The sequence below is a fragment of the Parus major genome, chromosome 20 (genome assembly GCF_001522545.3).
Source record: "Parus major isolate Abel chromosome 20, Parus_major1.1, whole genome shotgun sequence".
NCBI classification, from domain to species: domain Eukaryota; kingdom Metazoa; phylum Chordata; class Aves; order Passeriformes; family Paridae; genus Parus; species Parus major.
In genome coordinates this window covers 8,541,160-8,557,352 of record NC_031788.1, presented here as the reverse complement: position 1 = coordinate 8,557,352, position 16,193 = coordinate 8,541,160, and the positions used below count along the sequence as shown (strand labels likewise).

Below are 16,193 nucleotides of genomic sequence, written 5' to 3'. Positions count from 1 at the left end.
CCAGGAAGAGGCACAAGGTGTCTCAGGGAAAACATGCCTTAGGAGCTGGGAAATGCAGGAGGAGCAGGAAGATGAGATTAAACTATCAGTGGGAGAACAGCCTTCTCCTGTGGCTGTGCTGTGCCTGCAGGGATCCCCAGATCCCCTTCCAATTTGTGGCATGCCAAGGACACGGCACTTCAGAGAGCCCAGACACTGCAAAGACCTTGGGAATCAAATTGTTTTCTATGGATGAAGCTGGTGGATGTGGGGTGTGTGGAGAGGGGTGAGGAGCCTGGGTGGCCTGTGCACAGGTTTGGGGATCTTGGCCCAGTCCGTGTGCGTGATGCGAACATGGGACGGGGAGAGTTTTGGGGTAGCAGGCAGGGTGAGATCATGCAGAGCTCTCTGTAATTCAGCTGCATGTCAGCTCCTTGAGGCTCTGCCTGGGGACACTCAGCACTGCAGAGCATCAGATGTTAATTAGGATCATTAAGGGCTTTGTGACACAAACAGTAATGATGATATTTGTGTCTCTGGAGCTCTCCTGGGAAGGGCCTCGCGTGATGCTGCCCTTCACAGAGACCGTGTAGGGCCACATGTTCCCAGCACTGTCTCCTCCTGAAAGCCGAGGCATGGGCAGAGACAAGCTCAGGATGCCCCAGCACGCTGCTAATGCCTCCTTCAGGGAGGAAACGTCCCTTGGAAACATCCCCGGAATGATGTAGTGGAATCACAACTCTCACACCGCCTCCCTCCTTCTCCCCGCCCCATTGTACCACCTACTGCTCCTCCTCACACTCGGTGCTCCCACTCAGTCCCCCTCACAGCTCCTGGCTGATGCTTTTGGGTCAATCCCAACCTCTCAGCAACCAAAACCCCTCAGACTGGGACAGCAGCACTGGGGGGAGTTGGGAGAGCTGCACAGGCTGGACTGTGATGAGAGTCAAGACACTGCCCTGGGTGAAGACCATGAGTTTCAGGGCTTCTTGTGAGACCTGAGTCATGTCTGGGTGTCAGTAAGGAAGAAATGTTCCTGTTGTGTTATTTGGAAAGGGCTGGGAGATCCACCATGGATGGGTGATGCCACAAAGCAGAGCAGAGTGGGGAGAGAAGGCAGTCTCAACCACTGCTCCCAATGTGATGGGGAATGGCAAAGACCCAAAGTGATGCTGCTCACCCTTACAGGAGACAGGGGATGCCCTATTTTCTTTTCTCTCAGTGGCATAACTCTAGGAGCTCAATTTAAGTTGTTTTGCATAAAAAAAAGTATTAAAAAGACTCTGGAAAATTATTTTAGAGGCTTGAGCTGGTTAAGGAGACCCTCAAAACTGCTGCAAGAGCTGTCTCTGCTTCAGGCTGGGGGAATCACTTGGGTCAAGGGGTGCAAGCTGGGGAAGGGCTGAGTGCTGGCTGACACCCTGAATATGGGCTCCCAGTTGTCCTCCTTCCTCCTTATTTCCATCCCAGGCCCTCCTGTGCCCATCCCCACCATCTGTGAGACTACACAGCCCCCAGCCAGCCCAGCCCCTGTCAGTAACAGATGCACACACACACAGCTCCACACCTTTTGGGTTGGTTGGTTTGGTTGGTTTGTTTGTTTGTTTGTTTGTTTTTTGGGGGGGAAGTTTGTCTGGTTTTGGTTTGTTGGGGTTTTTTTTTTTTTTTTTTTTCCCACTGTGGATGTTGTACCAGTTTTATTGGTAAAATTAACATGAAGCCTCACAAACGCTGGAACATGCTTTTCCTTTTAAAGAATTTCCACTGGACCTTAATGGTGAGCATCCAGTCGTTGACATATAAACTCTTACAAGCTGATGTGCACACGTGCGCCCGGGGGAGACGGTGGCAGCGTCCTGGTGTCAGGGATGGTTTCTGCGCGATGCACTGGGAGCCCACGATTCATTTGCCAGCCTTCTGGGCCTTCTGGGCAGACTTGGTGACTTTCCCAGCCCCACCGCTCTTCTTCTCCACGTTCTTGATGACGCCCACGGCCACGGTCTGCCGCATGTCACGGACAGCGAAGCGGCCTGAGGGACAGGGAGAGGAGGAATGAGAGACACACCGAGGCTGAGCTCTTCTGGGAGGATGGGGGTGGGATCTACACCCCCCACTCATGGTGCTATGTGTTATCCCTGCCCTTGGAGCAGGTTCCTGCAGGGACAAGCCCTGAGCTATCAACTCTTGCCAGTCCTGATGCTCCCCCCTATTTAAATTACTGGTTTTTAAAGTTAAACCCCATCTCTTCTCTGCAAGCTCCCAGCACTGCTGAAGATTCCAGATGTGCAACATCAGCCTGGTCTAGTGGAAGGTGTATCTGCCCATGGCAGGGGGGTGGAACAAGATGGCCTTTAAGTCCCTTCCAACCCAAACCATCCTAGAACTCAAGCATGGCACGTCCCTGCATTTAAGGGTGGCCTCCACTGCACAAACTTCCCTCTTTCTTCTCCTGACCAGTTGTTTCAGGGCAGAGAGGAGGAAACTGGAAAATGTTTCAGTGTTCAGAAACTATCACGGTTTAGCAACCATAAAGCAAAGGTCTTGTTGCTCCCAGAGGGAAAACCCAGCCTTTGGAGATCCAGCTCAGCAGCATATGGGGGAGCAAAAAACATCCTCGGCTCCCTCCCCATCTAGCTGGGAGAAGCTCAGCATGTCTGGTGTGAGCTCTGCACCCACAGAACCCTCATGCTCTTCCACAGGAGACCTCCAAAGAGCCATTCCCTTACCAAGGGGTGGGTACTGGGAGAAGCTCTCCACACACATGGGCTTGCCAGGGATCATCTCCACAATGGCTGCATCACCCGACTTCAGGGACTTGGGGTTGTCCTCCAGCTTCTTGCCAGAGCGCCGATCGATCTTCTCCTTCAGCTCGGCGAACTTGCAGGCGATATGTGCGGTGTGGCAGTCGATGACGGGCGAGTAGCCAGCACTGATCTGGCCAGGGTGGTTCAGGATGATCACCTGGGGGACAGAGAAGTGTCATGGCAAGGCTGGGAGCGGGGGGATGGCAGCAAACCAGGCGTGGTGGCATCAACACGTCCTGCTCACCTGAGACGTGAACTGCGCTGCCTCCTGCGGCGGGTCCGACTTGCTGTCCCCGCAGACGTTCCCGCGGCGGATGTCCTTCACCGAGACGTTCTTCACGTTGAAACCGACGTTGTCCCCAGGCAGAGCCTCGCTCAGGGCCTCGTGGTGCATCTCCACGGATTTCACCTCAGTGGTGATGTTCACAGGGGCAAAGGTGACCACCATGCCAGGCCGCAGGATTCCAGTCTCCACTCGGCCCACAGGGACTGTGCCAATCCCTGTGGAGACAAGGATGGAGTGCAGCAAAATTCAATCTGCTTGGTATGTCCCTGGGCCAGAACCCACATTCAGCAAAAGCAAGATTTCTCCAGTGGTTGTCACCAAAGTATGTCTGCTCCTTGCCCAAAACCCCCAAGTTTTCAGCAGATCAACGCAGGGATTTTGAAAATCACTCTGATTTTCACAAAACTCAAAGTTCTGTAAAAAAGAAGTAACCCATAGTCAGAAAGTCCTGAGCAATGCCCCAAAAGTTCTTCTCCTGGAGCAACTGTGGCATCCCTGGTGTGGAGGACTGGGACATCCCATCATGTGTGCAACAACATCCCTGGTGGCCACACCACCAGCTGTGACAGAGAATGAGGGTGGCTCATTAAATATCTAGGATCTTTTACCTTGGTGACTCTGTGTCACCAAGAGACTTTGGGAAAATTCCCCTTTGGAGGCAGGTAAAGAATGATTGAGAAAAACAACATTGAAAAGAGATTGAAGAGGTTGGCTGGACCCATCTGCTCCTCCACATCCACCCTTCTGCCTCCACCTCCCCTCTTCTCACTGTGCCTCTGCTCTCCAAGGACCTGCCTGCCAGTAAAACCTGATCCCTTTGCCCCAGCTAAGCTAGAGGAGGACACAGACCTGCTCACCACTTTTCATGTCCACTGCAAACAACAGCAGCCTGCATTAAAAACCCTGCTAAAATCCCATGTTCAACCCCTGCAGTGCATGTGTCCTTGGAAAAGGGTGGGAAAGGTCTGGAAAACTCAGTGCCTGTCTGATCCAGCAGCCAGGGAGTCAGCAGTGCTGTCCACTTATGCCAGCAGGTCAGAGAGCTCACAGGGTATTTATAGCTGAGCAAAGTGTCCCCATCACCTCTCCAGAGGGAAGGGGACACGCGTCAGCCACGGCTCTCCCTACATGGCTGGCACAGCTTGGCAGGAGGAGGTGCTGATGATAGACACCAGCATTTGGGAAGCTCGGGCAGGTCACAGCCAAGCTGCCATGCACCAGCTTCAGTGGCCCTCCCTGCTGGTCCTGTCTCTCACCTGGGACACAGAATGTTTCTTGCTGCCTCCAGCTTGCCAGCTGTGACCTCTGGGGTCAATTTGCAGCCGTTTTGGCATCATCTATTCCCTGGGGAGAGCTCACAAACCTGCTGCTCCTCTCTGGTCCCTGGGCACCTCTGGACACATCCACCTCCACCCCAGGCAGCCCAGGCTCAAATGGGGTCTTTGTCCAGGAGTTACCACCCTTTTCTCCAACATCATCTCTGGTTTGAAGAGCCAAATCCCTCCAGCTTCCCAACACCTGGAAATGTCATTCCCAAATTTCTGTGGAATGAAGACTCGGGTTAAGGCAGAGGAGTGGCAAAGCTCACCTCCAATCTTGTAGACATCCTGGAGGGGCAGGCGCAGGGGTTTGTCTGTGGGGCGGGTCGGGGGCAGGATGGTGTCCAGGGCCTCCAGCAGGGACACCCCACTGGCGTTGCCTTCTTTGCGCTCCACCTTCCAGCCTTTGAACCAAGGCATCTGGGAAGAGAGCAGCAACAGAGAGCCATAGAATCACAGGATGGTTTGGGTTGGATGGGACCTTAAAGACCATCTTGTTCCACCCCTCTGCCATGGGCAGGAACACCTTCCACGAGACCAGGGTGCTCCAAGGTCCACCCAACCTGGCACTTGTAACACTCACTGAGTGTGCCTGTCCTCAGCACCCAGAGGTAAGCCCAGAGAGATGTCCCACCAGGACAACCTTCATAAAGTCAGTCCTGCCATGTCCTGCCTTTACTAGGGGCTGGGGAGCTCCTTCCACTCCACCATCCCTGCAGACTTTGCTCAATCTCCCTCTCTCTTCTAGAAATGAGCAAGACATCCATTAACAGGAGAAAAAAGGATGGAAGTGGTTAAAGCCAGCAAACTCACAGCCCCCACTTCCAACAGCAGCCCATGGGCACTGCACCAGCTGCCTGGATCCTGCCCTCCAGGAGTGCTGCCTCCAGCACAGGGACCACAGCGTCTGCAGCCAAGCACCAGCTACAAAGTGCTCAACCTTCAGTCCTGGGGTCCAAGCTTCTCCAACGAGAGCCCCAAAGAGATGTTTCCCCTCACTCACTCCTGCTATCACCCCTCCAGGGTTGGGATTCTAAACCCTGGCTTGGGAGGATGCTGGAAACCCATCTGCCAAGAGACAGGATTGTTTTTCACAGATGTTCTATTCTCCTGTCCTAAAGTGGGTATTAAAACTAAAAATTTCCCAGAAAAGAGGCAGAGTGGTGGAAATGTGCTGAGGTACCATGGTTAAATGCAGGGAACTGCAGTGCTTTACTAGGGTGATGCTGCACATCTGGATGTTGCAGCAACACCTGGAGCTTGCTGGCAAGACAAATTTAGTCCTGGTCTGAGACAGCCCTAATACAATAAGCAGAGATCAGAGTCTGCAAGGCCATTCCCCTGCCTCTGCACAGAGAGGGTTAGCCAATATTTTCCCACTCAAATGTCAAATGTTTCCTGTGTGTCCCAAATCCATCACACACTTTGTGGATGTGGCTTTTTTCCCATAGCACCAACACCAGTGCAGTGCAGTGGGCATGGGGGGCTGGGGTGAAGCAAGACCCCCAAAGTGCCCCCAGCTTCACAGCAATCCCTGCAGGGTGTGGCTATGCCAAGTCTGGTTTGCTATCCTGCAATCTGCACCAGCTTTGGGAAGGAGAGAGGGAAACACAGGATGCAGCCAGGGAACTCAGCTTGCATCCAAAGCATTCAGGGGGTCATGTCTGACACCACTTGTCTTTCTTGGCGGCGGTGGCAGGAGGAGCCTGGGGACTTTTGCTGCGGGTTCTTCCCAGGCCACTGCAGCTCTCGGTGTGCAGCCAGACCCAGAGCCAGGCAACAGCTTGGCAAAATGAAAACTCCATCCAGGCAGAAAGGGAGCCTCGTGTGATGTGCAGGATGACTCAGACCTTCCCCCATTCTGCTGTTGCATGGCCCAAACGCCAGGCAGGGACCTGTGCCAGCAGCTGCCTGGTGGCCACCTGCCCACAGTCTCTGCTCTCGAGGATGACGGCCACCAAGTGCCCACAGCTCCTGTCCCTCTGCTCCACACAGCTCTGGCAGACAGGAAAATAACAACCTCTGCCCAGGACACCTGGCTGTCAGAGCCATCCCTCTCTCCAGGGGACTTCTGACATGCCAAGAATCAGGTAAAGATGGACTTGGACACTTTCTGGGAATGAATCTCTGCAAAACCTCAGCGTGGCCTCAGGGTGAAAAGTGTCTGTAAAACCTGGTTTGTGCTGCCTCCTATGGCCACCCAAATAAAACCTCTGTCATGTATTCCCCAAATCTGCTCCCCAAAGACCAATTCATATTCCACCACTCCTATGGCAAAAGTAGGATCTGACCAAATCCTGCAGACAAGCTCCAGCTCCCCAAAATATCAGCTGAACTCCAGCTCTTTTACACTCAAAGTTTGCTTTATGGAGCAGTTGCATTTCCCTGATTTGGCCCAGCCCACGAGCACCTCAGCACCCCCACCACACACCCCAGGGTGAGGCTGCAGTCCCAGGCAGCCACACATGCTGCCACCAGAGCCTGGATGTGTCTGGGCTGCGGCATCCCATGGGGTGAAAATCTCCCAAACCACATGGAATGGCCCGGTTCTGCCAGCTGGAGCATCACAAAGCTGCTTCACAGAACTCCCCACTTCCCAAAAAGCTCTCAAATGCCAAACTTTGATGGAAGCACAGCCCAGCTGTCATTTTTTGCAGTTGGCCTTGGGACTCTGTGCAACAGGGATGTGGGATGTGAGTCTCCCACACAGAGCCGGTTCCAGCCTGATGTACCCTCCTTGCTCAGAGGCAACAGGAGCTGCAGGGACATCATGGCTCTAATCCCCACTTTCTGATAAGTCCCCTGACAGACAGACAAGTCACTTGACTGCCTTGTGCTTCAGTGAAACCTGTCCAGAAATTACAAGTGAAAATAATCAGAGCTTTTTCAGGAGAGGAAAGAGAGAAGAGACATCTACACCAGGTTCCTGCTTAAGCTTTCCCTGAGGTGGTGCAATATGAGGAGGAGTCTGTCCCTCAACCCTCTCCAGCAGAACTCATGCTGTTCCAGACCAGGCCAGGTTTTCATCCCAATTCCCTAGCTCAGGCAGAACCCAGGAGCCAGCTGCTTCCTTAGGACAAAGGACAGAGTTGTTTCATCCCCTGCCTTCTCTCAGGTGGCACATCACACTGGGAACCTGCCCTGAGACCCCTCTGGAGGCAGGGGGCCACAGAGCCCCTCCTGCCCCATGCCTCCCCTCTGCTGTCTATTTATAGGAGAATTGTTCAGGATCATCTTCCCGACCCAGCAGCTGCTGACATTTGGAGCTTGCCGGATTTGAGGCACCCAGGAACCACGGGGCTGGGTTTGGCATGGCCGTGGCTGACCTTTATCCCAGCTCTGCTCCTCCGGGAACAGGAATCTCCCAAGCACCCCAATAATTCCTTCCTTCCAAGCATTCCCAAGGGAGCTGCCTTTCCTGTGCAGGGCAGGAGCTGTGTTTCATGGCTGTGTGAGTTTCCATTGCAGCACTCTCCTTCCTCAGGCCTGTGATCCCTGACCTCCCTCTGTTGCTGCTGGACTCATGGATTGCCTCCCCCATCACAGAGCCCTGCCCTAATTCACAGGTGATGTCCTGAAGTCCCCCTAAGCATCAAATTTCCCATGGGTTTCACAAGAGATTCCTGGGGTGTCTGATCTCAGCAACTTGCTCAAGGTCACACAGAAGTCACCAGGAGAGCAGGTTCCTTCCTCTGGCCAGAACTTTCCAGCCCATTATTTCTTTAAAAGACTAACCCTGAGGTAGCTTTTCCTCCAACAAAACCAGTGTCAGAATAGCAAGTGTTTTGGGCAGCCTGTCTGCCAAAACCTCCATCCTCCTTAAGCCCTTCCTTCTGCTGTACTAAATGATGGCACAGGCCCACCCAGAGCACTCTGCCTTTGTCTCCCCACCACAGAGGGAGTGAAAACCGATGGGAAAAGGAGCAGCCCCAAGTGGATACTCTAGGGAACCGTGGTTTTGGCATGGGAAACCTGGTACTTCCTGAAGACAACTTTAGGAGTGAGATCCCAGCACTGGAAGTGGAGGTTTGGCCCCCACAGTGACACAAAGCATTGATGGGAAAGGGAACCTGAGACCCAGCACAAGGGAGCCCGGCTGCACTGTGGCAACTGCTCCAAGCCTGACCCCAGATTGTGCAATTCCCCTCAGAAAACAATGCCCTAAAAACACACCCACTGCTCCTGCTGAGTGACAATTGCTGCTCTAATGTCACCGTGGGTTCTGACAAGGTGAAAACTTCAAATCCCGGCCCAGAAGCAAAGCCAGACTGATCATCTCCTTAAGATGCTCATGTTTATCTGCTGGGGTGCCTGGCCAGGGCACAGCACCCATGAACAGAGAGCCCATTCATCCTGCCCAGGGCCAAGCAGAGCTCCATGACCCATCATCTGTGCTGCCAGCACATGTTTGCAGAGCAGAGTTCATCTTCAGCCTGGGCCAGGGTCCTCAGGGAGGGGGGAGAAGTGAAACACAAGGCACACTTACATTGGGAGAGGGCTCCAGCATGTTGTCTCCATGCCAGCCCGAGATGGGCACGAAGGGAACTGTGGCCGGGTTGTAGCCGATCTTCTTGATGTAGGCGCTGACCTCCTTGACGATCTCGTCGTAGCGTTTCTCGCTGTAGGGGGGCTCTGTGGAATCCATCTTGTTGATGCCCACGATGAGCTGCTTCACCCCCAGGGTGTAAGCCAGCAGGGCGTGCTCACGGGTCTGCCCGTTCTTGGAGATGCCGGCTTCAAATTCACCCACACCGGCAGCGACGATCAGGACAGCACAGTCAGCCTGGGGCAGAGAGCAAATGAATTGCTGCACGGCCCTGGTGACACCCCTGAGGACTTTGGTTACCCACAACACTGCTGATCTGCCTTAAAACTGACCCAGATGTGCTATTTCAGACTTGCCAACCCCACATGGTTCTGCACTGTGGGTGAGAAACCAGTGTGGATCCCTCCGGGATGCAGGACTCTGACCAGGATCATCTACAGACATTACAGAAGTCTGGCAAAAAACCTCCCTGAGTGACAGATGTGACTCCAGCCATGGAAACTGTTCCCCAAATTACTTTTGTACCAAGAACACAGAGCAGAAGATGCCTGGGTTTGGCAGAAAGCCATGCCCAGTCCAACTGGTACCTCAGTGGAAATCTCCCTGGGCATAGTGGGGTTCACCCAGCGCCCATCAGTCACAGGGAGATGCAGGAATGTCCCACAATCCCTACCCAGGAAGAGTAGGACGTTTGGTTTGGCAATATTATGTGGGACAAAAACAGCTATTTTGAGGAAAAGGAAGGAGAAAAGATCTGTGGAGCCTCCTTTATCCAATAAAACCTGGTGGATTGTTGGAAGTTTCCTGTATACCTCATTTGGCTGAAGCTAAAATAATGTGGAGATACCCTCACACAAAGGCCTGTAGCTCCCAGAAAAGCCACGTTCATCCCACCTTCTCACGTGGGTGGAAATGGGGTGGAGAAACCCCTTCTTTGTGCCCTTTTTCCCAGACACCCAGTGCAGGACCATGGCGTGCTGGGTCCCCTGGCACTGCCCAGTCTCTTGGGTGGACCCTGCTGAACACTCCTCGATGTCAGCTCTCTCAACTCCCCGCCTCCAAAAGGATGAACAGCACCTGCATGACCCTGAGCTCGTGAACAAGCCTCAGCCTCCCCTCTCCAGCAGCACCCCACGCCCTGGGCCCCAGCTCTCACCTGGGAGGTCCCAGTGATCATGTTCTTGATGAAGTCCCTGTGGCCAGGGGCGTCAATGATGGTGATGTAGTACTTGGTGGTCTCAAACTTCCACAGCGAGATGTCAATGGTGATGCCACGCTCGCGCTCGGCCTTCAGCTTGTCCAGCACCCAGGCGTATTTGAAGGACCCTTTCCCCATCTGGCCAGCACAGAGACAAGAACTAGTGAGAAACTCAAGCCCACAGCACTGGTGGTGGCCTCCCACCCTCCAGGCACTTCCCAAACTCACACAGGGTCACACTGCAAGCATTTAATGGTAAAATTCCCTAAATTCAGTGAGAGCTGTGGTCTATTTACTAAAAAATACAGGTGAAAGAAGATATTGTTCTCAACACATTCCTCAACAGGATGCAGGAGAGGCTGGAAGAAGAGCCATGGAGTGAATCTGTGAGTGGGGCTGAGTGGGCAGGACCTGGAGGCAGCAACCCATGAGGTCTCCTCCATGAAACACCCCAGTCCTGCCCTTCTGCTGGAAAATCCTGTACAGAAACATGTAAAGCTGCTTCTTGCCACACCAAATGTCTGTGAGACAATATCCATATACTTATCCCATTTCCTAATGCTAATGGAGTTATTGAAATACGTCTGTTTATGAGTTTTGTTTTATTTCCCATGGTTTCACAGAGATGCACACACAGGGATGTGGTCTAGTGGTGGGCTTGGCAGTGCTGGTTGGACTCGATGATCTTAGAGGACTTTTCCAATCTAAATCATTCTCTGATTCTGTGATTTTAATCCATGACTCAGACCAGTGAGGCAGCTGGTTAGTGGGAAAGGGCATTGCTACATGAGTGAGCCCAAAACTGGCAGGGGTGGAATGGGTTAAAAGAAAATTTAATGAGAGTTGGTTGCTATGAGCAGAATAGAAACGTGATTGATTCTTGCCACAGAGTGTGCAAATTCACAGGAAAAGCTACTGTGAGCTGCAGCCAGACCAACTGTCACTGCCAAATGGCCAAAATCTCAGCCAACATTGTAATGCAGGAAATCACACTGGGGGAGATTAGCTCCAGTAAATCTTCCTGCCCAGTGATAAAGCACATTCCCTGGTAAAACCACAGTGCCACTTCCGAAGGGCCTTCTCCTCTGGGTTGGAGCCCTTTGACGTCACTGCACCGGGGGAGCTGGATTTCCCTCCAGCGTGGAGGTCGTGCTCCCAGTCTGAGCTGGATCCTGCCAGGTGGAGATGGGGCAGGACAAGCCCAACCTTGCTGACCACTCTGTGTGCTGGGGCAGTCAGGGCAGCCTGGCCAAAGCAATGGGTTAAAATGGGCTGCAGCCATCAGCTCTTGGCCTCAGATACAGAGGGGTTTTAAGGCAGAAAAAGGAATGTAGGTAATTTGCAGATGATTTAATGGTCTCCTATTACTCTGCAAGGTCAGAGCTGTGATACCCTGTTTCCATCCATCATCCATCCATCCACCCACTCCCTGCAATCACACTTTCTTCTAGCCCATTATCAGTCACTGGTCAGAGAGAAGCATCTCCTGCTGGTAGATACCAAATTCTCCAGTGCTGAGCCTCCCCAGGAAAGAGAGCACATCCAAACCTGCCCTGCCTGCACCATGCCCAGGGGCTGGTCTGCTCCATCTTCCACACTCCAGCCCTGTTCCCAGCCAGCACAAGGAATTAATGGTGACAGCCTGTTTCATAACAGCTGAGTGCTGCGATGACTTTGCAGCTTGTTCTGGAGGATTATGGGCGAAATCCTAAAGCTAAGGGCAAGATTTCCCCTCCTCAGAGGGGATGCCAGGTCGAGGAGGTGATGCCTCATCTCTGCTGGGAAGCTGTGAGCTCTCACTGGGATGGAAAAATCCAGAATCAAGTCTCTGCTCCTGAGCATCTTCCCAACATTGGATTTAGCGAGGGGGTAGAGCAGGAGCTTGAAGGATTTTAGAATCACAAAATGGTTTGGTTTGGAAAAGACCTCACAGATCAGCTCATTCCAACTCCTCTGCCATGGACAGGGGCACCTTCTACTAGACCAGGTTTCTCCAAATTCCATCTGGCTTGGCCTTGAACACTTCCAGGATGGGGCCAAGTTAACCCTTTCCAGCACGTACATCAAACTCCCCCTTAGGGAACAGGGAGGAGTCATCAGAGTGCGCTCATTTACTGCTGGAAATGGAGATACACTGCATTAATAATGGGCTCTTCTCGGGCAGGAGGTCAATCAGCACATCCCACAGCCTTTCCCCCATCAGCAGCCTACTCCCTCCCTTCTGGGTGGGGAAACTGAGGCACAGAGTCGACCCCTGGCTCTCCCACAGCAGCAGAGTGGGAATCAGCACCTTCTTGCCATCAGCCATGTCCACACACACAACCAGCTGCTCATCACGTGTGAGACCCCCCCAGAGCTCGGCATCACACGTAACGTGAAGACAAATGAGATCCTTTATTCAGCAAACAGTTTCCCTCCTTTCACGGGGTGTATTCAGTTACCCAGAGCTGGTGTTGAAAAACCCAGGGTATTATCTAGCTCTGCACAATACCTTCCCTGTTCAGTGCCAGAAATAGCCTGAATTTCCCTGATCGAACCCCAGCGGAGGGACAGCTTTCTATCTGGAGGCCACAAACACTGATTATTTCATTTTTTAAAAAAAAAAAACAACAGGACAACTCTTCTTTCAGAGATGTTGTTACCTCTGCCCTTGAATCAAAAGAAAAAAAAAATAAAAAAAAGGGAGAAATCCTCGCTCTTTTCTCTTAAATAAAATAACAGACCCTGGGGTTTTTTTGTTGGCCTTTTGGGTGCACGCAGGCCTCCATTTCCTGTGAATGCCACCTAATGGAAGCAAACCCTTCCCCAGCCCTGCATCAGAAAATGGAGTCTGTAAGCTCAGTCAATAGGCTATTAATAGCAGCCTCCGGTGCCCGCAGATCCTGGCAAGTCAGTGAAAGTGTCTGTTCAATTAAAATCACTGCAATCGCATCGACGATAACCTTATCATGTCTTATCTGATCCTATAGGGAAAGGGAGGGGGGATTTATGGAAGGATATCAGCAATCATTTTAAACCAGGGAACAGGGATCATTTTGTATGAAGGAAGAGGCTCTTTGGCTTAAGGATGTGAAAAAAAGGCTGAAAGGGGGGCAGGAAAACAAGGGATTTAGCTCAGATGCTATTGGAAAATTAAAAAGGTTAAGACAGACAGCAAAATGTGAAATCAAAAGTGGCAGCTCTATAAATCTTTTCTTTCCTTTTTTTTTTTTTTTTTGTCAATGAAATGTGAGATCTTGTCCAGAAAAAGAAAAAAAAAAAAGAAAATAAAAAAAAAAAAGGAGGGATATCTGCATTCCCGGAGCGATGACGACAAGCTGTATTTTGAGTGACAGGAGCTGCCCTATGGATAACACAGCCAGGCTGTTCCTGGCTCACCCACATCTCTAGAATTTACCATCATTAATTTGCCAGGACTCCCAATTGACATTTTTCTTTCCAAGACTGTTTCTTCCTCTTTAATCTTGGGGTTTGCCACATTACAGGTATCGGGTGGTGCTTTGCTGTGCGACAGCTTCTAAATGTATGCACGATAAAATCATTATAAATGCCACCATTGCAAGGTTTAATTTAACTTAAATGCTCAGATTTCCAGCCAGTTTTCTGTGCCACAGGCTGCCACTTGCACTACACACCAGACCACCTGCCTGGGGAAAACAGGAATGAGGTTTTTCAACTGGCTCAAACCAGCGGTCCAGCTGATGCTGCACCTTGTCCCCAGCAGGCACTGGGAACTGATGCTTCAGAGTGAAATTCAGGCAGCCCTGACCTATGAGGGATTATCAGGTTTTCCCCCTCATGCACCATATTTAGAAGGAATTTCATGCCTCGAAGCACCGTGGTTTGTGGCTCTTCCAGAACCCTAGCGATTACTGCTGGTTCCCTAGCCCATCCTGCAGACCTCAGCGTGCCCCTGCCCTCATTACCAGCCGGCAGCAGGGAGTCCCCCAGCTCCGGAAAAGAGGGTGGCGAGTGCCCAAATGGCCTATTTTCCCAAGGCCAGAGAAGTCGGGAAGACCCAGGGGTGCAGAGGGAGAAAAATAGATGGGAACAGAGGGAGAAATAGAAGGTAAGAGAAGGGCAGCACCAGCAAAAGGGGAATATTGGCTGCGGGATACCGGCGGGGATCAGTGCGGAGCATCCCCGCGGGTGGGAATGCGGGGTGGGGGCAGGCTGAGGGGCGGGCTCCTCACCTCGGCAGCCTCCTTCTCAAATTTCTCAATGGTCCGTTTGTCGATGCCCCCGCATTTGTAGATGAGGTGCCCGGTGGTGGTGGATTTCCCAGAGTCCACATGCCCGATGACGACGATGTTGATGTGCGTCTTCTCCTTCCCCATGCTGCTGGGCTACGCGGGGCTGGCCGGGGCGGGCGGCGCTGGGGAGGGCGGTGGGAACGCGGCTGCCTTTTGGGGGAGGCTGCGGGGAAAGAGCCAGGCGAGTCAAAAGAGCCCCCCTTGTGCCATCCCCCTCGCCCAGCCCTTTCGGGAAAGGCTGTCCTCCCCTCGCCCCACCTTCCCGCTGGACCAAGCTCCCGGGGGTGCCCGGCCTCGTCTGGCAGCTCTGTCCGCGCTGGGTCACAGCCAGCCTGCCCCCGGGATGCCAGCCGGGCTATTTCGGGCGGCCACGTCCAGCCTCCAAGTCTCGGCAAGGAGCCGTGTTTTTGGGCATCTTGCCCTCCACCGCCCTCGCGGAGACCCCCAGTTCCCAGGGCTACGTCATCGATGCTTCGAAGGTGCCCTTCCTCCCTGGAAAACCTTCCCGCGACTCTGGGCTGCTCCCGCTGCCTTCTCGCTCTTTCCAAACCCGAGGGCATCTCCTCCATGTCGTGGCTGCCCTGGGAGGAGCCGAGGGTGCCCGTCCTCCCGGGCTGCCCCCACCGCTCCCCAGCTGGGAACTGTGGTTCAGGTGACAACAGAGCGTCTGCAAAATGGGGTGGACAAAAATAGCCCTCGCCTGCTCCCCCCAAGCAGGGCTGCGAACAGCGGGGCTCCTCTGAGCCTGCACTTGGGGGGTTTATTGCATTTTGCTGTCTTGAAACTGGATGGAACAGAGGGAGGAGGCTAAAAACGCAAACGGATATATCCGGGGAGCTGTCCTGGCATCTCCCGGCGTTGCCATGGCTCTGCAGCTGCACACAAACCGGGCACAATTAGGAGCTTTAATCTGACGTCTAATAAAATCCAATTTCACGAATCTGCCCATAGAAGTAAAGGAGGTCAGGAGGAGTTTGCTGCTCTAATAGCGATTCAGTCATGCGGGTGACAACATTCCCAGCGAGAAGCTTCCCTGGGCAGCAGGAGCGGCGGCTGTCCCGTCCCTCCTGCCCTTGAACCCAGCCAGCCCGGATCTGGCCATTTTGCGGCTCCACTGAGATGCTCGGTGCCGGGGCTCCCAGTCCTGGGTGCGGGTCCCTCTCTCCCCTGCAGACCCCTGGCACACTGGGGGACATCAAAGCAAAAGCGCTTTGGGAATTGGGGGATTTTTTAAATTCCTTCCCCAAGGAGCTAAAGGCATCTCTGCCCATGGCAGGGGGGTTGGAATGAGATGATCTTTAAGGTCCTTCCAACCCAAATCATTCGAGGATTCTATGATTCTAAAGGCGGGAGGGGGGAGCTGGGGGGGATTATCAGGTTTTCCTCCTCATGCACAACATTTAGAAGGATTTTCACGTCCTGAAGCACCACGGTTTGCGTCTTATTTCCCAACCTGCGGGAAGACGCACCTGCGGGATGAAGGAATGGTCCAGCCCCATCCTTTCCCTCCTCGGGGTACCCCCCACCCCAGGGGCTGACAGCACCCAGACACGGGGGGGGTGCACTGATCCTCCGCAGCCCCTGGGGCAGGACATCCCCCTCCCCATCCCGGCTGTCCCCCCCATCCCGCCGGGGTCCCGCAGCTCTTACCGGGGCGGCGGTCGGGGCGGCCAGAGGCTGCCGGCTTGGGCTCCGCCGGCTTTATCTCCGCGGGAGGGGCCCACCTATCGACGGCGGCAGCGCAATGCAGCGGCCCCCCCGCACTACGGCAATGCGGTACCGGGCGGGGGAGGAGGAGGAGGAGGAGG

General features: G+C 53.4%; 1 protein-coding gene across 1 annotated transcript; it reads right to left on the bottom strand.

Moving 5' to 3' along the window:
- Positions 1-1,659: 1,659 nt before the first annotated feature.
- On the bottom strand, positions 1,660-16,193 carry EEF1A2 (eukaryotic translation elongation factor 1 alpha 2). Its single transcript, XM_015647804.1, has 8 exons — positions 16,036-16,193; positions 14,326-14,548; positions 10,091-10,270; positions 8,875-9,171; positions 4,658-4,808; positions 3,028-3,284; positions 2,706-2,940; positions 1,660-2,009 (listed from the first exon to the last, which is right to left on the bottom strand). Exons 2-8 carry the CDS (start codon positions 14,467-14,469, stop codon positions 1,882-1,884), a joined length of 1,392 nt encoding a protein of 463 aa, XP_015503290.1. The 5' UTR covers positions 14,470-14,548; positions 16,036-16,193; the 3' UTR covers positions 1,660-1,881.

Coding starts and splice junctions, on each gene's coding strand:
- EEF1A2 (XM_015647804.1), bottom strand. CDS start 14,469: ATGGGGAAGGAGAAGACGCACATCAACATCGTCGTCATCGGGCATGTG. Junction 10,271..14,325: donor TTGAGAAGGAGGCTGCCGAG/GTGAGGAGCCCG, acceptor TGTGCTGGCCAG/ATGGGGAAAGGGTCCTTCAA. Junction 4,809..8,874: donor TGCTGGAGCCCTCTCCCAAT/GTAAGTGTGCCT, acceptor CTCTCTTCCCAG/ATGCCTTGGTTCAAAGGCTG.